The sequence below is a fragment of the Schistocerca piceifrons genome, chromosome X (assembly GCF_021461385.2).
Source record: "Schistocerca piceifrons isolate TAMUIC-IGC-003096 chromosome X, iqSchPice1.1, whole genome shotgun sequence".
NCBI lineage: Eukaryota > Metazoa > Arthropoda > Insecta > Orthoptera > Acrididae > Schistocerca > Schistocerca piceifrons.
The window spans coordinates 740,839,388-740,866,688 of record NC_060149.1 but is presented as its reverse complement, the minus strand read 5'-3'; the positions used below and the strand labels follow the sequence as shown (position 1 = coordinate 740,866,688).

The following is a 27,301-nucleotide window of genomic DNA, read 5'->3' as shown; positions in this document are numbered from 1 at the left end:
GAGGGCTCTCCTGTGACCAGGGGTCAGAAGAATGCACCTTGCAGGCCTCCGGGCGAATGAACCATGTTTAATCAGTCGTTCGTAGATTGCAGTCATCTGTAGACTGTGTGTCTGGAGACAACTGTTCCAGTGGCTGTGGTAAGGTCCAGAACAAGGCTACCTGCAGTACTCCGTGCCCGTCTGCGGGCACTGATGGTGAGATATCGGTCTTCTTGTGGTGTCTTACACTGTGGACGTCCCGTATTGTAGCGCCTGGACACGTTTCTGTCTGCTGGAATCGTTGCCATAATCTTGAGATCACACTTTGTGGCACACGGAGGGCTCATGCTACGACCTGCTGTGTTTGACCAGCCTCCTGTCGCCCTAGTATACTACGCCTCATAACGTCATCAATGTGTGTTCTTTAAGCCATTTTCAACACGCAGTCACCATAAGCACGTCAGGAAACGTCTACACACTTACTCGCTGCACCGTACTCTGACATGCACCAACACACCTCTGCGTATGTGGACTGCTGCCAGCGCCACCGTGCGACGACCGTAGGTCAAATGCACCGCATAGTCATACCCCGAGGTGATTTAAACACGCAAACCTGCCACCAGTGCGTTGTTTCACCATGTATCAGCATTATTCTTAATTTATGAGCATGAGTGTAGAAGCGTTTCGTCCTTATATAGACGCGCGCTAGAATATTATGTGATTTTGATTATTTGAATATTATTTGAAATTTCCCTAGGTCAAATATTCCTTCCTAAATAGCTATAATAATTACTATCAGACTTTGTTTATCAAATTATCGATAAGAGCAGTAGCTATTAAAGTATAGTGTACCAAGTAATGCTTACACTACGGCAAATCGTGACTTACAGGCATGCCATTCATATTGATTATTAAAATATGGATATTAAAAATTACGTAATTCTTAATTATGGCAATTACATTTTTGTTATTGGTGTCGTTGGGTTCAGAAAATTTAGCCCATCGATTGTATGTTAACATTTCCCAGAAACGTATAGAGATTTGATCACAATAGGAGCTGAAAGTTCGGGCTGGTTGAAATCTTTAATTAATTAAATATCATAAATTAATTAGGTTTAGCTAAAATAAACACGTCTTTCAAGTGAGCAAAATTTGGCCTACAGTTTACAGATAATCTGCTTTTCTGTATCTATTTGTTAGCTCACTAGATGGATGCGTTGTAGATCGACAACTTTGAAATACAATAACTTTTGAGATACATCATTTCCAGCAAAACTAATTAAAGCAAAACGTTCAGAACAGGGAATATTAATTTACATTAGTTTGTAAATTCATTTGATGTGTGCTAAGATAACAGATTTTATCATTAAAATTTTCGTGAAGAATAACAGCAAGAAAAGAAGAAAAAGTTACTGTAGATCCTAGATATTATAATTAGGAGTGTAAAAGACAAAGTAGGATGGTGGCGGGCCCCGCCTGTTTTGTCACAATACGTACCGCAATAATGAGATGTATAATTACACTTTCCATAGCATGGGTATCTGCTTCATCACTATAGTACAGTGCAGGTAACCCAAGTCCGCCTGTTTCAGTCTGTAAAAAATAGAGTCCCACAGTTACAACCTTTTTGCTTAAGTCAGGCGTACTTAGTGGATGGTTTGAAGGGACACCAGCCCTTAGCTTTTGAGACGCACTTGACAGATTGTTCCCAGGCATGCTTAATCTCGGCTGGTAGATTTTTGGGGTATACTTCTGCCTGTCGTCAATGACTTCAGGTGGCTGAATTTTGTCAGTCATTGCCAGCATACTCAGTTTCCAGAGATTAGTTATGTATCGCCAAAACTGAGTGAACTATAGTGAAAGGAAGTATGATACCACAAAAAGAGATACAGAAGTGGTGACGACAGCATTCCACAGTACACGCTAAACAATAATACCGTAGAAAATTCACTGTATACTTTTGAAAGGAAGTATGATACCACAAAAAGAGATACAGAAGTGGTGACGACAGCATTCCACAGTACACGCTAAACAATAATACCGTGGAAAATTCACTGTATACTGAAGCTAAATATTGTGATGCCTGCGATCGTTGGAGTTCAGACATGGAAACATGTTGCACAAATAAAATTTAACCCGGATACCAACAAATTGTGACTGTTGACGTTTAACATAAAACCTTTTCAATAAGTTCAGTAGTTACCATCCGTAAAAGTGTCACTGTAGATCTGTTACGATGTTGCATTTTTCGTGTTGCGGTGCTATCGATCAACAATTCTTGAAGGCAAACAATAACTTGGCTATATACTCGTACGTTTGATATGAGTCGATAGAGAACTTAAGTGTCGAACGTCTTTCGGATACCTGAATATACAGAATCTGTCTATTGACCGGCGACCATAATATTTTTAGGATTACAGGGTGGTTGTAATTGAACTATCGCTGCACTTGAGCCAGTGTTGACGGAAAACTATTTACCGAATGGATACCCAACCTTGTGGGAATGATGTTCAGACAGTGCGTTGTAGGATTAGCACTGTTAGCAATGTTAGTGTCATGACTTCCCGTTAGGCGTCAGTACTGGTTGGGCGATATAGTGTTGAAACACAAGCATCAGTGTGCATTATAGTTGCAGACAGCCAATATGGGTCTGGGCAAGGCGAGAAGGGCTTTACTTGTAAATATGTTGTATCAAAACAACAGCAAACCTGTGTGATTTCTGGCTGTTGGGTTACCTGAAAAACAAGGTTTAATAACAGGACACGTAACAAATTTTGGAAGTTGAAAATGAGCATAGAGAGGGAGGTAGCCAACATACCACCTAAGATGTTTTGGGTGGTAGTAAAACAATCTCTAGTGCGGTTCGAGGCTGTTGTTGATGCAGATGGTCGTCGCATTGAGCATGTAACGTAAACATAGTAAGCAGTTAACAAACGTTACGCTCTCATGTGGAAATTAAAGTGCTTTTCTTTCAATGGGTCACACGCTATTTCTCTCCCTCTTGTCGTTACAAATGTTTCCACAAAGTTTTATTGTCCTACGATCACTTGTTTTTCATGGGGCCCTATCAAATAGCGAAAGTTTAATTATAGCCACCCTTAATGTTATGTAAAAAACGGGCACGGCGAGTGGAGTGGGGAGTACTTTTGACATGAGTGATGATTTTTAATTGGAGAGAATTGTTTTACTCCCAGAATATTATAAAATCCCACAGTACGCATGATTTAGAGGTAGTGGTTTATAATTTTGCCCATTTGTTCTGTTCACCGTCGTAATAAACAGGAGTAACTAGCGTTCTAGTCACATGGGACATTTTGCTGTGATTCACGATAATGCTATACTCGTACATTTCCGCAGCGTAATCGGCCATCCGTGCTTTCCGTAAATAATTTGGTTTTTTAATCATGCAATCTTATGTATGAATCGAAGGAAAGACATAAAACGGCCGCTAGTGGACATTGAATTAAATCAATGGAGAAAGTTGAAAATTTGTGCCGGTCCAAGACTCGAACCCAGATTTACCGCTTCTCATTAGCGGTTGTCGTAAAGGGGAACGACAGGGTGACGGTCGAAATAACTCGGAATTTTTTTATTACGGAATTCGAATGTGTATACATTGAAGAATTATTCCTCAAAATATTATGCGCGAACTCCAAAAAGTAACGATTCTGTGAGCGCTTGAAGCGGAGCGTGCATAGCACGCCTCGGTGTTACAGAACTGGTTGCCACAAGTCGTTATCGATGCCATCACCCCAATTTATATCGATTTGAGTAAACCTGATTTACTGGAGCGTTGTTTGGACTGTTTTGCTCAAAATGTAAACGAAAGTTTCAGTAGTCTCATTTGGAGATACGCTCCAAACTTAACATCCAGCCGAAACGAAATTGTTAACATTACTTGAAATTTGGCCTTACGACTATTCAGTGTAGGTCATACTGCTTTAATAATCGTGGCAAATGCCCTTCAAATCAAAATCGGCGATGAAATATGCGTATTCTGTGGAAACGCGCTCAGCGACGAAAAGGGCTTTGAGGACGAAAATAAGTACTTATCAGGTCAAAGTAGCTGAAAGCGGCCATCCAATAGGCGGGATGATAGTTATTATGGACCAGGCATCGATGATATCCCGTATGTTTCAAGGTTTGTCCCTTTTTTTAATATGGTAAGTACTTGTCAAACTTCAAATGCGTTTTTTAAACCATATTTTTTGACATGGTTGTCGTCGCCCACGCTACAGTTTTCGTACGATTTTAATGATTTTTGGTCTCTTTTGAAGCAAATTGAATTCTCTCAACCTCTTCGTAGCCGATTTTTTAAAATGTCGATATTTAGTAGTTTTTTCGCCCAAAAAAGACGGGTCCAAAAATGGCCATTTTTTCAAATATCTATAATTTCACCTCTTTGTAAATCCGTACGATGAACTATAGTTACGTCTGCAAGGATCAAGATGATATGTTAATTTCATGTTTCACATAACCACAACCGGAGTTCAGCGACAACCGTCGGTCTACTTTCTTTCAGAGTTGCCTCGGGAAAATCCCAATTACACAGTGAAGATATTAATATTTTTCAATAAAAAGATACCAGAAAACTTCAATGTATGCTTTATTCATTTCAGCAAACCCCGTTTGTCTACTAAATTTCAGTACAGAGGAAGAAAACCTGGATTTGAGCAATATTTTCGTTCGTCACCCTGTTGTTCTCCCTTAACTACTTCGGCTGCTGGCCACAGTCCCTGAACGACGCAAATTTCCAACTTACCTCACACTGCTGACAGTGTCCCTGCCTATTAAGCCTCTATATTTCGCAGCATTCGCTGATTTCCTGATGAGTTCAAGCGGATGTTTTTTATTCACATAAGACTGAAGGGTTAAACAAATGGTGTGTGTTCTTTCAGACAATCCAGTAAGTTGGAAATTGCGTCGGTCAGGGACCGTGTCCGGATAGCCGGAGCGATTAAGGCAACCAGCCGTCCGAAGTGGCCGTGCGGTTCTAGGCGCTGCAGTCTGGAACCGCAAGACCGCTACGGTCGCAGGTTCGAATCCTGCCTCGGGCATGGATGTGTGTGATGTCTTTAGGTTAGTTAGGTTTAACTAGTTCTAAGTTCTAGGGGACTAATGACCTCAGAAGTTGAGTCCCATAGTGCTCAGAGCCATTTGATTAAGGCAACCGCTCGTAAGAAGCAGTAAATCCAGGTTCGATTCCCGGTCCGGCACAAATTTTCAGCTTTCCCCACTTATTTAATTCATTGCCCACTAGCAGCCGTTGCCTGTCTTTCCTTCGATTCATTTCATTTGAATGACGGGATGGACGCTTTGGAGAGGCCACGGCTGACTTGTCGCCACCCCCACCCTTGCGCAGCTGTTCCAGGTGTGTCATGGCTCTGTACTACTGTTTGCAGGACGTGGCGTCCCGCGGCCTGGACCTGACGCTGGTGGACTGGGTGGTGCAGCTGTCGCCACCGCAGTCCGTGTCGCACTACGCGCACCGAGTGGGCCGCTCCGCTCGCGTCGGCGCCCACGGCTCTGCTTTGCTCTTCCTCGTCGATTCGGAGCTCGAGTTTGTCGAGAAACTCCACGAAGCTCGCATCAGGTAAGTTCCGACACAACTCTAGTTTTGAAACGGTAAGGTATGTCCTTGTATCTACATCTATCCTCCGACGGTGTATTGTGGAGGGTACGTAGTTTACCACTTTCGATTCCCCCCCCCCCTCTCTCCCCACGTGCCATCTTGTACCATTCGTGAATGAAAAACTGTTGTTAGGCGTCTGCATTATACGGGGTGGTTATAATGAAATAGGAGCTACTCGTGAAAGTCGGGTATGGGCTATAATTATCACATGGCAGCGAAACTTGATAGATTGGCTAATACGTTCATGCGCAACCGATTTACACCGGAAAAATATTAGTTCCAATTTCGCCCACCAAGTGCAAATCCGGCGCTGTACAGCATCTCGTCAACGTCTCTGGTCCTCATACTGAACATATTGTGCAAGCAGCTGTTAGTAATAAAATCAACATAACTCACACTTGTTGACTTTTTCTGCCCACGTCCCATTCCTAATCCACTACATACGGAAACATTCCTACATTCCTGTTCTTCTCTCCTGCATTCATGGTGCCAGGTTTACACCTAGTGGTCAAAATTGGAACTAATTTTTTCCAGCATAAATCGGTTCCGCGTTAACATATTCGGATACCTATCAAATTTTGCTACCATACGATAATTACAGCCCACATTGGACCTCTGTGAGTAGCTGCACTTTAATTATAACCGTCTTGTACCTAATTCACCGAATTTTATTGTCGTGGTCAGAATGTGAGATGCTTGAATCATATGAGACGCCACCTGTTGTAACTTTGGAACTTCGTTTCTCCGCCTTGCTTACGCGTTTCCCGTAGCGTCTCCTATTCGATTTTTTAAAGCTTGTCTCATTTGCTGTCGCGCTGGCTGTGCAGTCATGTTACGAATCTTGTTAGTACTATGCGCTTCTGAAGTGTTTTCGAGAAATCGAAATTCGAAGTTTTATAAGCCTCTCGAATACCACACGAGAGTGCCAGTTATCGAGTTGAGGCGTTAGATAACAGGCTAATGCAGCAACTAAAAGTCTGCCCGTGCACTGCGTTCGAATCTGATTTTTTCCCCTGATCTTTCTTCCTGCCTTTCCTTTCTGAACAGACTTGGTGTATTGTAGCGATACATGTAGTGGTCTTGCACTGGTTATAGATGATGTTGAAAGTAACCACCATTCATCTCCTGGCACTTTTTGGCCCAGGTGAGCAAGTTGCTGGAGGCAGAACGAAGCTGGATTGCTGGAATTGCCGCAGTCTCATCCGAAATGTTCTGCTCCAGTTCTGGAAGACTATGAGGTGGTTGCGATACACGTTAGACTTGAGGGCTCCCCACACAAAGTAATCGCATACTGACAGATCAGGTGACCTGGGTGGCCTGTTAGGGCCGCGACCAGACTGCAGGTCCAGGTGGAGTATTCGTCCACGTGGTCGACATGATACACCAGTCTCTTGCGACAGGCATTGGGTTGATTTAGTAGGACTGGCATTTTCTGGTGAACTACTGTCTCATTTTCTGGTGTGTGGGCACGTTTCGAAATGTTTTTGACTTGTTCAAAACAGATCCTGCCTGATGCCATCTTCCGACTAAACGATGCATGCCACTCTTTGGTGGCACTTTGACACCATTAAATTTCTCAGCAAATAGCTGACCACACCATTTCCACGACTTTGTTGTCACGTAACTTTCCACTACGAACACCCGCTGCTCCACTGTGAGTACCATCGTTCCGTTTGCACCGCTCTACTCACACTGACACTCAGAACTGGTGTTGATCACGTGGCAGACGTACACTTGGTGTGTGCGTCGCAGGGTGTGGTTATATGTATACATTCATGTCCATTCGTATCCACCCGTCTGGGTCACTTTTATTTGCCCGACCTATTAAATCTTGTGGAAAACTGAGTATGTGATAGATGCGAAGGAGACGCCGAAAGCCGCGCGGTTTGAGGCGCTGTGTCACGGACTGCGCGGCCCCTCCCGCTGGAAGTTAGAGTCCTCCCACCGGCGTGTGTGTGTGTGTGTGTGTGTGTGTGTGTGTGTGTGTGTGTGTGTGTGTGTGTGTGTGTGTGTGTGTTGTTCTTAGCATAAGAATGCATTTTGTTAAATACAGCCAAAAAATCAGGTGAAATAGTAAATTAGAAAAGAAAAATAATCAAGAAAGTCTTGGGACCAAAAGACGAGAATTGGAAACGGAAATTAAGAAGTAATAAAGAAATTTATGAAAAAATTAAACCAATATTAGACGCAATGGAAAAGGGAAGAGTCATATTCTATGAACACCTAAAATGGCTAAATGAAAAGAGGATGACAGATATAAATTTTTAACTTTTTTGACTGAAACTCAATAACGTGAATGACATGGGTCAAAGAAGTAAAAGCAGACCCGAGAGCAGTGGAAATAATGGAGGAAGCAATAGGAGAAAGAGGAAAGCTCAGAGCAAAAGTAAAAATTTCAAGGACTTCCAGGAGAAAACAAGGAAAAGACTGTTGCAGCATGCACAGAAGAAAGAAGAGAAAGGTATGGGAAGAATGAAAAACTACTGGAAAGAAAGAAATGAGAAAAGAAAGAAGATACAAGTTATTTCATGTTGTCATTAGCCGGCCGAAGTGGCCGCGCCGTTCTAGGCGCTACAGTCTGGAACCGCGCGACCGCTACGCTCGGAGGTTCGAATCCTGCCTCGGGCATGGATGTGTGTGATGTCCTTAGGTTAGTTAGGTTTAAGTAGTTCTACGTTCTAGGGGGCTGATGACCTCAGAATTTAAGTCCCATAGTGCTCAGAGCCATTTGAATCATTTTGTTGTCCTTTATAGGCCAAAACAGTGATAAAAAAGTTAGTCTATACTATTATAAGAGGCGGTCAATAAGTTTCCGTTCGAAGGCAGTACTGCCCAGAATCGGTATCCCAATCAGGCAAAATCTCAGTTAGCATTGAGGGAATCAGCCCACCGACGCAACCGTTCGGTAAAGTACTGTGTTCTGCTGCGTGGCAAGATTCGTAACTACTTGTTGCACATCCTTGGCCGACAGGAATGGATGACCCTTCAATGCCTTTTTTGGGGGACCAAAGGCGTTATTGTCTCTTGGCGAAAGATATGCATCCATGCTTTGCAATCCACCACGAAGTGCATGGCAGAGAGAGACAGGATGGGTGCTCGAGTGTCTCCCATTTGTGTTGGCGACGACATTTGCGATAGGGGGACGTTCGTTATATGAAGCAGCGGCACCCCTGGGCGCACCATTCCACACCGTGGTTTTCAACAGACATTCTGCCCCATACACACTTTCACTCTCCGATGGATTTATACCAGTGTTTGCCCTTTGGCACCCAACAAGAGAATAACAGTTCACATTTTCGCATTTGCCGCTCGCATGTTGGAAAGACACGAATGCCACACTAATCTCTTGCCTACATGTGATGCTTTTACAGGGTGAATCACCTACAACTTGCACTGCAGATATTGCGGAAATGGAACATGGTATTATGTGCGTTCTCACAGAATGAATTGGTAGTCAGGGGCTTTTACTGTTACGCAATCAACAGATCGTAATAATACCTATAAAGGTTATTTTTGTGCAAAGATACACTTTCTTAAATGGAAAAATGGCTGTTGATATTAACAAATTAAAAGTAGGTTGAATTAGAATGTCAGTAGTGTTTGTTGCAAGATTCTAGTGTAAGTCGTTTACGAGATATCGTAGTTTGAATAGTTCTCACATCGACACTTGGACATCACACTAAAGAACAATAAAAGTGCATTCACTAGTTATGTGAATTCTGACCAGTAATGAAACAAATGATCATCACAGAGCCGCGCGGCGTGGCCGCGCGGTTAGAGGCGCCATGTCATTGGTTGCGCGGCCCCTCCCGCCGGAGGTTCAAGTCCTTCCCCGGGCATGGGTGTGTGTGTTGTTCTTAGCATATGTTAGTTTAAGTAGTGTGTAAGTCTAGGGACCGACGACCTCAGCAGTTTAGTCCCATAGGAATTCACACACATTTGAACATTTTTGAACCATCACAGAAGAACACAAGTGCATACATTAGTTACGTGGATTCTGACCAGTAATGAGAGAATTGACCATCACATGTTGGGTTCAAAATGACCACTGGCAGCAGCAATACAGGGTTCCAGTCTGGGGTGGAACAGCTGCTGCACACATGCTACCATTTCAGCAGAGGTGTCCAAGCAGGCTGCAGTAATACATCATTTCATATCATTGGGTGTAATTGGTTTGTCCTTGTAGATAGCGTCTTTCAGCTTCTCCACAGAAAAATGTCTACAAGCGTCAAATCTGAGGAACAGACAAGTGAAGGTACCCTGGTACATGACCTCTTGTCCAATTAAGCGATTTGGAAACAATTTGTGAAGACATGCTGTAGTACTTCGTGCGCTATGGACTGGACAGCCATCATGTCAGTACCACAGGTTCCCCCTAGTCTGCAGAGGAACGTCTTAAAGCATCTGTGGAAGATGGTCTGTTAGGAAGCTGCAATAGCTGTGCACATTCAGTGTTCTGTCCGGTAGAAACAGGCCGATGAGCTGATGGTTTAATATTCCACACCACCCGTTTACACTCCATGGACACTGATGTTCCACCTGACGAAGCCAATGGGGACGAATAGTGCATGTTTCGGTGGTTTACCCGGCTGTGAAGGGTAAATGTGGTTTCGTCACTAAACAAGATACATGGTACATGTGGGGTATCCTGTCTTAATGTCCATGTACAGAAGTTAACACGATTCTCATAATCGTTTCCATCCAGCCCTTGATGATGGATAGAGGTGTGATAAGGATGGAACCTATTTCAATGGAGAATGCGTAGGACACGTGACTGAGCGGGAGCTAACCTGCGTATCAACTGCAACAGAACCAAGAACATCAATTTCCCCTCTTCTGTCGTCACTTGTTTCCTTATGTTACGTTGTCTAGGTGTTACACAGCCACTTTCACGTTACTGGTTGAAGAGACTGATAAATAACTACCGAGATGTATGACGTCTGTTGCAACATTTTGCCGCATACACCATATAAGAACGAACTACATTCTTGCTATACTCTCCATACACCATGAGCATGTCGGCTTTTTCTGCATTGATAAACTCCATCGTCCACTCAAAACCTACTGCTTGGACCGCCACACACTGACTAGCGAGTCGCTGTGCACTCAAGGAACATACAAACACACAGAAAGCAAACATAACAACACTGTACTTAGAAACTACGCCGGTTGACTGGCACAGACATATGTCGATGTGGAAACTTTTCGCCGGCCAGTGTGGCCGTGCGGTCCAGGCGCTTCAGTCAGGAACCGCGTGACCGCTCTGGTCGCAGGTTCGAATCCTGCCTCGGGCATGGATATGTGTGATGTCCTTAGGTTAGTTAGGTTTAAGTAGTTCTAAGTTCTAGGGGACTGATGACCACAGATGTTAAGTCCCATAGTGCTCAGAGCCATTTTGGAAACTTTTCAAAATACGGCATCTGGTAAACAACTCGCACTAGAATCCCGCAACAAACTGACATTCTAATTTACCTATTTTTTTTTGTTTGTTAATGTCAGTAGGCACTGTTCTATTTAAAAAAGTATATTGTGCACAAAAAATACACTTTCTAAGTATCATTACAATTTTTTTATTGGCTAACAATATGAGCCCCTGACAACCAATCCATTCTGTGAAAACTATACATCAACAGCAATTTCCGTTTCCGCAATATTTGCGGCGCAAGTTTTGGGCGATTCACCCTGTATACCGGCGTAACACATACGCTGGAGCAACGCCCTCAAACGAAAACGTTTTGATCGCTCCTTGACTGCGGTTATAGTGGAGCGGCGCGGCAAGCAGAGCAGCGATGACGAAACAAACCAGTGCCGCTCAGTGCGAGTGATTATAATGACGCTGCGAGCGGAGCGGCACAGAGCGCCAGTAGGAGAATGAAACTTTTTTTTTTTTTTTGAGCGCGCGGCGACCAGAGAGTTCGAGTGACTCCGGCTGCGGTCGGACAACAACGGCACCATTCGGCTGTCGCTGTGGGTAGCAGCGTCAGTACTGTTGCTGACTCTTGCGTATCTTTTGTTGTACTGTATGGAAATGGTATCAGCGGAAGCTTTTATAGCAGCAGTTTTTCCTTGGCGTTCTGTATGGAACCACCGAAATAACTATCATCAAAACTGATTCATTTTGGATAAGTTATGTGATGAGATGGCAGCAGAATTACGGACTACAAGTACAGAATGCATTTCATTAATCTCTTATCCCTCTCATTATCTTGAAACGAGAGATGATAGAGCTGAAGTAGCATAGCTGGGGAACACTTGAGAATCCTCTTTTATTATGTGAGAAAAAGTTTCAAAGCTATCTCATTTGGACAGCTTCATTTGAAGGTCTGTTAAAGTTTCGTCCTGTCTGATTGCCTACTGTATGCTGCTCATTGACACTGAGGGATCCTTGTAGGTCGGTGACAGTGCTGTGGAGAACAAGTACGTTTCACAACATCGTCAGCAAATTCTGGCAAAGTTTCAGTTGGCTTCCAAAATGAGCCCCACTTAGCGCTCATTATTCTAAAAGCAAATTCTGCTAATTGTTGTGGTCTGGAAAATCTATTATTGAGATATTTATTCCACGGATCTAAAACACAGTGATTGTAATATTTGATAAAATGCCTCAGCAATGTGTGTGTCAGATTTCCAATGAATACAAAAGGCAATCCAACTGATGTATTCTGTAGTGGAGAGTCTTGCGGTATATTAAGCTCCCCGTCTTGAATCAAGCGAAATACACTAGAAGAATAAAATCTACCACTTTCCCATTCCTTTCCATATCCACAAACATTGATTATAACGATTTTCCCCTGAGGATCTGTAACTGCTTAAATATTGAATGAAAATTTTTGTAAATATAAATCTTTGACCCTGAATTTTCTGGGCATTTTAGACGAATATTTTTTGTGACAACATCACCGACTGCAAAAATGGTTCAGATGGCTCTGAGCACTATGCGACTTAACTTCTGAGGTCATCAGTCGCCTAGAACTTAGAACTAATTAAACCTAACAAACCTAAGGACACCACACACATCCATGCCCGAGGCAGGATTCGAACCTGCGCCCGTAGCGGTCACGCGGCTCCAGACTGTAGCACCTAGAATGGCACGGCCACTACGGCCGGCTCACCGACTGCAGTTTGGAAATTCTGTATGTTATATAAATTATTTACAGTCTTTAGAAAACCACGCTCACATGTTGTGTGGCTGGAGACTATCCCACAGCATTTTGGTGATTGACTCCACAGTACTTACAACAGTTGTGAATCCTGCAGGAATGTCAGAGCCAGTATCTGAAACGAAAACGTTTGTGATTGCTAGGATCCTGTAACAGTTATAGTTTCATCAGCTATCTATGGCCCTTAAAAATGTTTCATTGGAAAAAATCTGTAGTTGCTTGAATATCTGTTAGGTATGAAAGTTTTACCAATTAATCGTATGGCAGAATATTCTTTTCTTTGTGTACCATCATTTCCCAAAGTCTTGTTTTGATATCTTAAACATTTTATGAGATATGAGGACCGTTACAAATATTTCATTGTGGCGTTTTCGCTGTCACATGAGTTCGAGACAAAGCGCTTTACGTACGAGATTGGTGATAGATAGCAATAGGCTCTAAGTGTAAAGAATAATTCAGCATGTTAGCTACATTTCATACGCAGAAACATATCACCTAACATGCACCAAACGCAAATTCATAGCGACCCCTATTTTTCAATGCAACCTTCTAGAAATTCTTGAGGTAGGTTACTTAATTTTGAAACATCGCAATAATTATGACCATTAATGAAGTGTAATGCATTTTATCTTGCAGCTGACGAGTAAAGCTAAGAGGTGCATGAGACTCCAGTTTTTTCACCAAGTAGTTTTTTTCAAAATCGTGGTTTGAAAACGACTGCACCCGGCTGGAGACCCGAGAACAGTACAAACAGTTAATTCGCCGGGAAAGCCTAAGATCACACATCAGATTCCTCTATGGGGAGCAGATGAACCAGATACTCAAGAAGCTGGATAAGCTTCGCGAACGGAAGGAGCGTCTACCGAGCTCTCTCGCCTCCCTGATGCGGTGCCGTGACTACAGCATAATACCGACATTCGCAAGGATTATCAATCACATAAACACCGTGGCCGCCCAACGGATCACAAGAAGAGCTAGCGTGGCGCTTCTAAGGGAAAGGATCCGGTACACCTGTCGGCGGCTGGACACGACATCTAAGGAATTACTCGGACTCCACTTAGAGATGGCTTGTTTCCTCTCGACCGATTCTTGGGAGTGGGTCGACACTGTGTCTTGGGCTCATGTGGACCTGTCTCGACACAGTGCCACTTCTAAACAAGTCTCCAAGTTCCAACGTCTGGCAGCCAGAGAAAAACAGGCGCAAGAAGTGCAACGACGAACCGTAATCAACTTCAACGGTAAGGAGATTGACGACGCAACAAAATCAGTTCTGGAAAAGGGACTAAATTTCGCACCAACACCGACTACTATACCCATCGGAGACTTCCTCAGTGGTATAGAACATGTAATTTCCACACTTCCCACCGAAGAAGCAGAAGAGATCCATCGGGAAACGTCTTGTGCGATTACCAAAGCCGCTCTACCGAGTCGAACATCACGAAAGCAGAAAGAGCTGCCATTCGAGAACTACGGATTGATGCTGAAATAGTTATTTTACCCGCAGATAAAGGAAATTCAACTGTACTGCTTCCATTATCAGAGTACAATCACAAAATGTACGACCTATTCGAGGATCCAGCATACAGAAAACTGAAGGGAGATCCGACCAACAAGGTGAAAAAGAAGACTATTGAGCTTCTATGCCAGTGCCTGCCGAAGGAAATCGTCGAGAAGCTCCGACCTTGAGCTGCTGCACCCCTAAGGCTCTATGGGTTATGAAAGGTACACAAAAAGGATGTTCCTTTGCGCCCTGTCGTCAGCAACATAGGCGCTCCAACGTACCAGCTAGCCAAATATATAACGGCGGAGTTAAGCCCTCACGTCGGGAAATGTCAGCATCATATCAGGAATTCTGTACATTTCATTCAACGGCTGCAGGAGCTGCGCCTCCGTAACCAAGACCTCATGGTGAGCTTCGATGTGGTCTCACTTTTCACCAGAGTGCCGCTTGATGACTCTCTTAGGTTGATTAGGGAGAAATTCAACCCGGCAATGACTAATCTTTTCGAATTTGCCCACACATCAACATTCTTTCTCTTCGATGGAAACTATTACGAACAAACGGATGGCGTTGCCAAGGGGTGACCCTTGTCACCGGTGGGAGCAAACGTGTTTATGGAGGACTTCGAAGAGAAAGCACTGGTAACTGCAGCACTGAAGCTTATCTGCTTTTACAGATGTGTTGATGACACATTTGTGATATGGCCACATGAAAGAGAAAAACTTCAAGAGTTTCTCCAACATCTGAATTCTCTGCATCCTAACATCAAATTCACCACGGAGGTGTAAGAGAATGGTGAACTCCCGTTTCTGGACGTCCTAGTCAAGCGCAAGGCGGATGGCACCTTGGGACACTGTGTATACAGGAAAGAAACCCACACTGATCTGTATCTCCACGCTACCAGCTGCCATCATCCTTCACAGCATGAGGGTGTACTGCGCAATATCGGATGAGGAAAGCCTACAAGAAGAACTTAACCACCTTAAGGACGTTTTCAAGAAGAACGGATATAACGAGAGTCAAATTCGACGTGCTTTCAGGCAGAATGCACAAGCCCAGCAGAGAGAGAACGAAGAGGACGTGAAGACAATGGCGTACCTGCCTTACGCCGGCAAAGTATCCAACAAAATCGACAGAATTCTGGCTCGGTGTAACATCAAATGTGTCTTCCGCCCACCTCCGAAAACGCGTGCCCTGCTAGGTACAGTAAAAGATGACCTGGGGCTGCGCAAACCGGGTGTTTACCGTATTCCGTGTAAATGCGGTAAGGCATACATCGGGCAAACTGTGCGGACACTCTAAGAAAGATGCCAAGAACACAGAAGGCACACTGAACTGAAGCAGCCTACAAAATCTGTGGTTGCGGGACGTTACATGGATGCTGGAGATCCTATGGAGTACGCGGAAACGGAAGTTTTACGGCAGGCCTCGTCTTTTTGGGACTGTGTTCTGAAGGAGGCGATTGAAATACGTGTAGCTGATGGACTGATCAACAGAGACGCCGGGTTCAACCTCAGCAAAGCCTCGGACCCAGCACTCAGCCAACTAAAGGCACAGCGCCGATCCAAAGCACTTCCCGCCCGACGAAGGCCACAGGATACCTGATAGTCCACAGTTCGCAGCCAGCAGCCCACCCCTCCCCACCACCCCTCCTCACAGTGCCGCGTGAGGCAAGACGCGGGGGGAAGGGGTGGGGAGCGATCAGAGAATAAAGGGAAGGAGATTCAGCGGAGACGCTCAGTCTGCAGGTATCACCTGAAGATGACGGCAGGGAACGCTGTCGAAATATCATGGTTTGAAAACGACTGCACCCGGCTGGAGACCCGAGAACAGTACAAACAGTTAATTCGCCGGGAAAGATTAAGATAACACATCGTTTGAGAAAAATTGCAAGTCCTGTGTCTAATTCGTGATATAATCATACAAACTGTCAACAGCTGTCGTTACAATCGTGTTCTGCTCGGAAGATGGCATTCTGATCAACGGACAACCACGCTAGCAATGACGTCAGGGCACTTGTCAAGTGGGGCAGTGTTTGCAAGGTAGTCCCACATCCGCAATCACAGAGTATACAGTCACAGACGGTGCAATGTGGAATAGAGAAGACGCCTACACACTCTGTGCTGTGGAGGGCCATGGGAAGCAGGAGAGTCGCAAACTGATGTTGCCCGATGGCTTAATGTGAATCGTTCTGTTGTTTCTTGGGTGAGGCAACAGTTTTTAGAGAGCGAAACCGTGTTCTGGAGACCAGGACATTGCCGACAACGTGTGACGTCAGGAAGAGTGGACCGTTATTTGGCTGTAAGGGCACGAAGGTACCGCCTTAGTACACTGGAACTGGTATCCGACTTCGCAGCATTCACTCGAGGTGTTGTATCGAGGCAAACGGTGGACAGAAGGCTTCATCAGAGTTGCCTTTATTGTTGGAGACCTGCTGTCTGTTTACCTCTGGTGTGTTTTCACAGAAGGGAACTTTAGAGTGGAGCTGTCAACATGTCTCGTGTACGATTGAATGGTGGACCAGTGTTCTTCTCACAGATGAGTCCCGATTTGGTCTGGAGAGTCATTCTCGACAGATTCGCATCTGGAGGGCACGTTGAACACGATTTCGGGACCCGAACATTGTGTAAAGAGACCGACATCAAGGAGAATCCTTACTGGTGTGGGCAAGGATTATGTTGACCACTCGAACCCCTATTCATGAAATTGTACATGCGAATCAGCAAGATTTAACTGCTGTCAGGTACCGTGAGGATATCTTGGGATCTCGACCGAGGTGGTTGTGGGCTGAGACTTCGTACTGATGGACGATAATGCTCGACCTCACACAGCAAGGGTGGTTGATGTTTTTTTGGTAACGGAAGATATTGCACGCATGGCGTGGCCTGCTCGCTCTACAGAATTGAAACCGATAGATCATGTCTGGGATGCTCTAGAGGGAAGGGTTTCATCACATCAACATCCATCAACCACTCTTCAAGACTTGAGCAACTCTGCTGCAGGAAGAATGGGCGTTATTGCCTCAACATGAAAGTGATGACATTATTCATAGCATGCCCCATCTTTGTCAGGCCTGTATTGGTGCCATAGGTGGCTGCAGCCCATACTGAGCACATTAATTAGTTGTCAGAATGTGTGTGCAAATCCGGTAAGTTGGAATACGTTTCGTATTCTGTACATTGTTTCTACTTTACTATCACCTGTTTATACTGTTTTGCGGCAAAATAAACGCAACCTTGGAAAATTGCCGTTTGTCGCTTTGATTTTGGACACCAATGTAATTTTACATGTATGTAATATATAAAGTGGAAACGTTACTACCAAAAATCTCAAATTCCTTGACCGATTTATTTCAGTTTTATGTCCAATACTCTGGCAAACATTTATATGGACACAGGCTGCATATTTTTTTAAATTATATAAAATATAAATATATATTAATATGCAAAGGGGAAAAATTATTACATAAATTTTGAACAGCTATTGAATTTACTTCTAATGTTTATTCGTTACTGTAATGAACATTTGGACATAAAGATGCTATATATTTCTTAATAGAGATATTATATATGTAGTACATAAATGGGAATCTTTGTTACTAAAAATCTTTAAACTTATGCAGCAAATTATTTCAAATTACAGGAGATACCCTAGTGAAAGTTTGGATGGATTTAGGCTATGTATTTTTTTAACAACATTGTAAAGATTTTCTTTTAAAATTGACTGCAAGAAAGAAAATGGTGTGGTGTGTTTTGGTATGTAACCTTGCACTTGTGTTCTTTTTCTCTAAGTCAGTTTTAACTATGATAACATGGCATTAGGTGAATTATTTCTCCCATACATATCCTTTATCATTATATGTAAGTAGGGAGGGAGGGGGGCAAAGCAGGAATGAGCACATTGTGTTTGTGCTGCTTGCATACATTCAGCAGCAAGCATACATTCAGGGGCAAACTTGATTGATTTATGACACTCTCCCCTCTCCTTAACCTATTCCTCTGATAACCAGTTTATAACCCCAAGGGATAATTCATCCTTCTGAGAAAGCCTTCACCTCTCCCCCTCCACCCCTTTGGGCACCTCAAACCCTCCACGTCTTTACCATTTCTGATAAAAGCACACCTTTTGTATCAAATTAATTCACTAACCCCCCCCCCCCCCCCCCTCTGATAAATGCCCCCAGTTCTCTCCTCCCACCCCTGCCCCTCGCCCCTCTTTGGTGAAGAAGGAAGTAGTTTCATCATCTTAAAGTTTATCACCGTAGGGAGTGGGATAGCAAACTTACGTGTTGCATGTATGTCAGACATGTATGTCCTGAACTAGAGTATTAAGGGCATTGCAGTCTGCATGGCTAATATTTCAGAAACCACATGGCTTTAACTTTATAGTATGTTTAGATTCAGAACTGTGCAGCCTTAGGAGTACATGTGTTTATGTTCTATGATCATTTCACACTTGCCAATACCTTCTTGGAACTGGCCCTGGACACTAGGACAATACTTTAGAATTGAAAGCACTGTTGATTTATATCACCTGCTCCAAACGCCACCTGTCTGGAGCTCCATCATGCATAAACCACACTTTTCTTCTTAACTGTTTGTTATACCACCACAAAATTCTCATGTCTACTATACACTAGTAAGTGGTGCTAACCTCCTTGATGTGCACGCATCTGGAAAGATCTTGTGCAGTTGGATGTGTGCCGTGAGTAAGACTGGTGCGGAACAGTCTTCATTGAACATAGTGTTACTTAACCCTGTGTATCACAGTGGTTTCACTTTGAAACCACTTTATGCTGCACTGTATCCCTTTGCGGCATATGTGGCTCACTGTGAAACCACTGTCTCACCCTTGCTTGTAGTGCACTCTAGCGGATTTTCGATGAACTAACTCAATAATCTTGACAGAGCAACGCTACTAGCGGGAACCGGCATTCAGCGCTTGTTTTCCGTGCAAGTCCGACATATTGTGATTCAGACACGTTGTTTTGTGTTATTCAGATGCTGTACTTTATTCAGTATCAGTAAAATTTTTATCCACGCCACGACATATGCCTGAAGTTTGAATATAGCACATTATTTGAAACAATGAGAAGCACAAATGTTGGTGGTTTCGCTGTGAAACCAAAATACTAATATGATACCTTTACCATACAAAGCTTCTATTCTTATACAGGGTGTTACAAAAAGGTACGGCCAAACTTTCAGGAAACATTCCTCACACACAAAGAAAGAAAATATGTTATGTGGACATGTGTCCGGAAACGCGTACTTTCCATGTTAGAGCTCATTTTATTACTTGTCTTCAAATCACATTAATCATGGAATGGAAACACACAGCAACAGAACGTACCAGCGTGACTTCAAACACTTTGTTACAGGAAATGTTCAAAATGTCCTCCGTTAGCGAGTATACATGCATCCACCCTCCGCCGCATGGAATCCCTGATGCGCTGATGCAGCCCTGGAGAATGGCGTATTGTATCACAGCCGTCCACAATACGAGCACCAAGAGTCTCTACATTTGGTACCGGGGCTGCGTAGACAAGAGCTTTCAAATGGCCCCATAAATGAAAGTCAAGAGGGTTGAGGTCAGGAGAGCGTGGAGGCCATGGAATTCGTCCGCCTCTATCAATCCACCGATCCCCGAATCTGTTGTTGAGAAGCGTACGAACACTTCGACTGAAATGTGCAGGAGCTCCATCGTGCATGAACCACATGTTGTGTCGTACTTGTAAAGGCACATGTTCTAGCAGCACAGGTAGAGTATCCCGTATGAAATCATGATAACGTGCTCCATTGAGCGTAGGTGGAAGAACATGGGGCCCAATCGAGACATCACCAACAATGCCTGCCCAAACGTTCACAGAAAATCTGTGTTGATGACGTAATTGCACAATTGCGTGCGGATTCTCGCCAGCCCACACATGTTGACTGTGAAAATTTACAATTTGATCACGTTGGAATGAAGCCTCATCCGTAAAGAGAACATTTGCACTGAAATGAGGATTGACACATTGTTGGATGAACCATTCGCAGAAGTGTACCCGTGGAGGCCAATCAGCTGCTGATAGTGCCTGCACACGCTGTACATGGTACGGAAACAACTGGTTCTCCCGTAGCACTCTCCATACAGTGACGTGGCCAACGTTACCTTGTTCAGCAGCAACTTCTCTGACGCTGACATTATGCTTATCGTCAACTGCACGAAGAATTGCCTCGTCCATTGCAAGTGTCCTCGTCGTTCTAGGTCATCCCCAGTCGCGAGGCATAGGCTGGAATGTTCCGTGCTCCCTAAGACGCCGATCAATTGCTTCGAACGTCTTCCTGTAGGGACACCTTCGTTCTGGAAATCTGTCTCGATACAAACGTATCGCGCCACGGCTATTGCCCCGTGCTAATCCGTACATCAAATGGGCATCTGCCAACTCCGCATTTGTAAACATTGCACTGACTGCAAAAGCACGTTCGTGATGAACACTAAACTGTTGATGCTACGTACTGATGTCGCATGTCAACACAAGCACCGAAGTCAACATTACCTTCCTTCAATTGGGCCAACTGGCGGTGAATCGAGGAAGTACAGTACATACTGACGAAACTAAAATGAGCTCTGACATGGAAATTAAGCGTTTCCGGACACATGTCCACATAACATCTTTTCTTTATTTGTGTGTGAGGAATGTTTCCTGAAAGTCTGGCCGTACCTTTTTGTAACACCCTGTATACAGTAAGTTATTTAACTTTTTCCTTTATTTAGGCGGATAAAACATATACCTTGTCGGAATTAGATAAAGCTACTGTCTACAACCTACTTTTTGAGGATATTCCAAGCGATTTGTCAGAACTGTCAAAATCTGAAGAGGATGAAGATTGTAATCTGGAGGGTATTACTCAGGCTCTTGGAAAGGAAGCCCCCACGCTCCTACCTTCTTCAGCAGCTGAGAAAGAAGTTTCTGAGGCTCCGGCTGATGTCAGTGAACTTCTTCCTTCCACCCAACAGTTTACAGAACCAAAGTGGGCACGTGAGTTCGGTGATTATGATCATGTAAATTTAATTGGCGCCTGAAAAATTGTCGGTTCCTCTTACCTCCATGCGATTGGAGTGCACTGGGAAAGTAGATTGTATGGAGGCATTTAATTAACAACAAATATGCTGGCGCCTTAGCCAGTGTATGTTGTTTATAAACTATGTTGTTAATAGATTGGTCACTGTGGGTGAGGGGTCGCAAAATAGGGAATTTTCTTAGGGAATTTTCTTGTTTGTCTACCAATGATGACAACTCACGGCCGTGCGCATCTCGTACCGATCAGATGCTTATGGTTAAAACTGCCCACGTACACTACTGGCCATGAAAATTGATACACCAAGGAGAAATGTAAATGATAAACGGATATTCATTGGGCAAATATATTATACTAGAACTGACATCTGATTACATTTTCACGCAATTTGGGTGTATAGATCCAGAGAAATCAGTAACCAGAACAACCATCTCTGGCCGTAATAACGCCATTGAAACGCCTGGGCATTGAGTCAAACAGAGCTTGGATGGCGTGTACAGGTACAGCTGCCCATGGAGCTTCAACACGATACCACAGTTCATCAGGAGTAGTGACTGGCGTATTGTGACGAGCCAGTTGCTCGGCCACCATTGACCAGACGTTTTCAATTGGTGAGAGATCTGGAGAATGTGCTGGCCAGGGCAGCAGTCGAACATTTTCTGTATCCAGAAAGCTCCGTACAGTATCTGCAAGATACGGTCGTGCATTATCCTGCTGAACAGTAGGGTTTAACAGGGATCGAATGAAGGGTAGAGCCACGGGTCGTAACACATCTGAAATGTAACGTGCACTGTTCAAAGTGCCGTCAATGCGAAAAGAGGTGACCGAGACGTGTAACCAATGGCACCCCATACCATCACGCCGGGTGATATGCCAGTATGGCGATGTCGAATACACGTTCCCAATGTGCGTTCACCGCGATGTCGCCAAACACGGATGCGACTATCATGATGCTGTAAACAGAACCTGGATTCATCCGAAAAAACGACGTTTTGCCATTCGTGCACACGGGTTCGTCGTTGAGTGCACCATCGCAGGCGCTCCTGTCTGTGATGCAGCGTCAAGGGTAACCGCAGCCATGGTCTCCGAGCTGATAGTCCATGCTGCTGCAAACGTCGTCGAACTGTTCGTGCAGATGGTTTTCGTCTTGCAAACGTCCCCATCTGTTGACTCAGGGATCGAGACGTGTCTGCACAATCTGTTACAGCCATGCGGATAAGATGCGTGATCTCGACTGCTAGTGATACGAGGCCGTTGGGATCCATCACGGCGTTCCGTATTACCCTCATGAACCCACCGATTCCATATTCTGCTAACAGTCATTGGATCTCGACCAACGCGAGCAGCAATGTTGCGATACGATAAACCGCAATCGCGATAGCCTACAATCCGACCTGTATCAAAGTCATAAACGTGATGGTACGCATTTCTCCTCCTTACACGAGGCATCACCACAACGTTTCACCAGGCAACGCCGGTCAACTGCTGTTTGTGAATGAGGAATCGGTTGAAAACTTTCCTCATGTCAGCACGTTGTAGGTATCGCCACCGTCGCCAACCTTGTGTGAATGCTCTGAAAAGCTAATCATTTGCATATCACAGCATCTTCTTGCTGTCGGTTCAATTTGGTGTCTGTAGCACGTCATCTTCGTGGTGTAGCAATTTTAATGGCCAGTAGTGTAAAAGTGTCATTGCTGTTGGCCTCATTGGGTATTTCTTTCAGGTACCTTCTGTACTATACATCCTATATATGGTCCAAGTTCGACCGAGACACGTTATTTGGCGGTGACACATCGTGCAAAACTTACTTTTGTCCTTAAGTTTTGCACACCAGTGTACTTAGTCGGTGACGTTAAGCTGTGATGTTCCTTCCCTCCCTTCCTGTACCTGAGATTGAGCGGAATTGCTGCCTCACGAACAGCGTTCAAGAATTGGTCTAACAAGAATTGTTTAAGTGACCTGTCTCGGGTGTGTTACATATCCTTAGCATTCTCCGTAAAAATCTCACACTATCAACTCCTGTTCAGGGTTTGATTAATGTGATCATAGCATCCTAAATCGCTGCAGACGGATTCTTGACTATTCACAATGCGTCACTGGTTCAAAAGTGGTTCAGATGACTCTAAGCACTATGGGCCTTAACGTCTGAGGTCATCAGTCCCCTAGACTTAGAACTACTTAAACCTAAGTAACCCAAAGACATCACACACATCCATGCCCGAGGCAGGTTTCGAACCTGCGACTGTATCAGCAGCGCAGTTCCGGACTGAAGCGCCTATAACCGCTTGGCCACAGCGGACGGCTTGCGTCACTGTTTCTGAAGACTGGACCATGTTCATGCAGTCGAACGACATGGGATATTTTGGTCGGTTACGGGAATTAAATTACTATATTTTATGTTGAGGTTCAGCTGAGATTCATTGCACCATGCGCTCGTAATGTGCTAACAATTTTGTGAACACATGATCTTTCTGTATACAGTTGCCTCATGTGGTAGCATTTTCAGGAATCTATGAACGTAGTTGTCTTAAGTCACCCTCCTGACACTAGGGGGCAATTCTTATCAGTTTATTTGAAATAGATTTTATGTGGCTCTTAGACAGATGATAGTGGAAAGGAATTCACAAAAACTTCATAATTTTTAAAGAAATTCATGGGCCTTGGTGACGTATAAATAACATTAGAGAGACTACTTTATAGGTAATGCACTTAACAAAATAGTCATATTTGGCAGCTATCACTTGTACCATGCAGTGGTTATACATTTTGAAAAAGACGTAAATTATAACAGTTTTATTTCTGATTATACTCAGAGACACGGTTGTTCTGTGATGTTAGACAGAGCTGAACAGCCTTGGCACTTTATTTTGATTTTCTTTGTGCAGCCAGTGTTCTTACACCACATGCTATTTTTTTTATCTAAAGTAATTTCTGGCAAATGGGATACATTTGGTGAGCGTGTTTGAGAGAGCAATAGTCTTCATCTCTTAGGAGTTGAGTCCTCATCATCTTCTTCAAAATGTTGTTCCTGTTGGTTACTTAGCAAATGCTCTGCAATTGTTAGTTTAGAATCAAGCTACTGCGGGATACTCTTCTTTGATCATCATTCTGAATCCGATCACTCCTGTACTGAATCCAGCTATTTCCAGTTCTCTGTTCTGTGAAGTGAGAAATAGTTTTTACAGTCCACTTTTGGTTCTGGTGCAGATCCTGTAATAACTCGTTATCTTGTCGGTCAAGTCTGTGCCAGTCATATTTTTAATGTGACAGCTTATTACTACTGGATGGGGAACCAGAATGAATATCCCATAATTCTTCGATTATCTTTTACATTGGTCCATAGACTGCTTCCCAATCTTGGTCAATGCAGCTGTGGCTGGCTTAGGTCATAACATTTTAAAATAGAAATTAGTTTGTCTTCTTTCACTGTCTGGTCAAACGACTCTCGTCCTTGATTTGCAAGAAACTTTTCTGCTGTCAGGTGGGCTGCTCAGGGAAGGGGAGATTTGGGGGAAGGGCATTGCGGACGTGGGGTAATGGTGGACACGTATGTTTGGCTGTTTTAGAAAAGGATGGAAGATATTTTCAATAGCGCGGTCGTGAGACGAACCTGGAAGCAGCGCCGAAAAAACAGTTGTGAAATGACGCCATGCTCACTGTACAAGGTGTGTTTACTTTATATTTTATCAACTATTTCATATAACTTATGAGTAAACTTGAATAGGTGTATGATATTTTAGGTGGAACATGAAACGCGATATCGTTTTTGAGAATTAACGTCTAGTTTTTACGTACTCGTTGTGTGCATCATGCGGTTCTAACTTCAAACAAAAACTTTGTTTCGCGGCACGGTATTGTTGGGTAATGCGGGGCCTTTGGAGTTGGGTAATCCAGACCGATCGTAATTTTACCCCTACTAATTAATCGCATCTGTTTCAAATACCTCGAAATTACCATAGGAAGACGGAGACCAAATACAAATTAGAGAGAGAGAGAGAGAGAGAGAGAGAGAGAGAGAGAGAGACCGACCGAGCGAGCGAGCGAGCGCTAGCGCCAGCCATTAAGGATGTCAAGAACTAAACACGTTCATTAGTAGGTGCACCTGCTACTTACTGTGCTCGAAAAAGTGCTGTACACGACCATCTCAACAAAGAAATTACACAACCAAAACCTGGACGTAAAATTGTGTTTTTCATAAAACAAGAAAGGAAATTAGAAGAACTTATCTTAAAATGCAGTAAACTATTTTAAGGGTTAGTGAGAGAGATGTTGCAGAAAATAGCTTTCAGATTTTCCGAAATAAATAATTTGAAGCATAATTTTCACAAAACATCCCAAATGGCAGGAAAAGACTAGCTCTACGGATGTGAAGAAAGAGACGTCCTAATATTTCGCTACGGAAACCTGAGTCCGCTTCCATTAATAGAATTACAGCTTTTAATGAAACAGAAGTTAAAATCTGTTACTACAGGTATTCTTCTTGAGCTGATTGCAATTTAATTAAAAAGAATTGCACCAGACGCGTTTTGGTTTTATCTATAAAGTAACATTCGTGGTTATTCTTTAAATTGGATGCATACGTTTGTACATTTTTGACTGTTTTAGGTTATGTTCTTCAAAAAGTTGCAAACTTTGCAAACAAAATATCACTTTGATGCTTATCGTATTTGCAATGTTGACGAGACAGGCATTTCTAATGTCTAAAGAAAGTCAAAGATTTTAGCACCAAAGGTCCAGAAACAAGTGGGCTTGGCAACAAGTGGTGAAAGAGGCACTACAACAATAGTCGTTAGTGCATTTAGTGCTTCAGGAAAGTGTGTTCCTCCGTTTTTTATTCCAAGAGAAAGCGAATGAATGCTCAGTTATTGCGTGGTGATAAGATAGCAGCAGTTAGCGATTCAGGTTGGATCGTCGAGAATCTATTCGTAGTTGACTACACCACTTCATCTCCTATGCCAAGTCAACAGTTGCAGAACCAATTCTACGTATTTTAGACAATCATGAAAGTCACGTTAGTCTTACCTGCTGTCTGCTTTGTCGCCAGAATAGAATAATTGTGGTGTCACCGCCAGACACCACACTTGCTAGGTGGTAGCCTTTAAATCGGCCGCGGTCCATTAGTATACGCCGGACCCGCGTGTCGCCACTGTCAGTGATAGCAGACCGAGCGCGACCACACGGCAGGTCTAGAGAGACGTACTAGCACTCGCCCCAGTTGTACAGCCGACGTTCTTAGCAATGGTTCACTGACAAATACGCTCTCATTTGCCGAGACGATAGTTAGCAAAGCCTTCAGCTACATTTGCTACGACCTAGCAAGGCGCCGTATTCAATTGATAATTAATATTATGAAGCATGTACCGTAACGAGAGATGTTCTACAATTGTGGATTAAAGTTAAGTATTCTACCAGTTACCTCCTGTTTTGCTAGTCTTATTTCTCTGACCTGTTCCAGACCTAACGCCAGTCAGCGTGTAATTAAACGCGTGCATTTCGGCCTCCTCTAGAAAAACAGTGTTGGCTCTTCTGCCAACACTACAATAATGTTGTTATCCCTTCCACCGCATACATCTCATCGTATGCAACAACTGGACCTGACGTATTTTGGACCTCTCAAGGCTTCATACAACAAGAATACGACTTGTACATGGCTTCAAATGTAGAACCACGAATTACACAGTATGAAGTTGTCCAACTTCTCACGAAAGCCTTCAGTTGCATCAGCAATATAGAGAAAGCAGCAAACGTTTTCTGGGCAGCTTGCATTTGGCCAACAGATACAACTAAATTTGATGAACATTTCGTAGATGTGACACCTGCTACACTAGAGATAGGAAAGATATGAAGAACTTTCAAGCATTTACAGATAAGATTAAGATGAAGGTTCAAGAAAAGGACATACCACGCAAAAAGAAAATGGTCAGTGCAGAAGCTGCGATGGAGAATGAGTATTACTGCCAAGTTTGTG

The 27,301-nt window shown here is 43.6% G+C and overlaps 1 protein-coding gene across 1 annotated transcript in view; it reads left to right on the top strand.

Moving 5' to 3' along the window:
- Positions 1–27,301, top strand: part of LOC124721198 (probable ATP-dependent RNA helicase DDX31) — a 250,456-nt gene that overhangs the window by 104,204 nt on the left and 118,951 nt on the right. Inside the window, exon 8 of the mRNA XM_047246043.1 lies at positions 5,382–5,572. Coding sequence (XP_047101999.1) covers positions 5,382–5,572 — 191 coding nt within the window. The remainder of the gene's footprint in view (positions 1–5,381; positions 5,573–27,301) is intronic.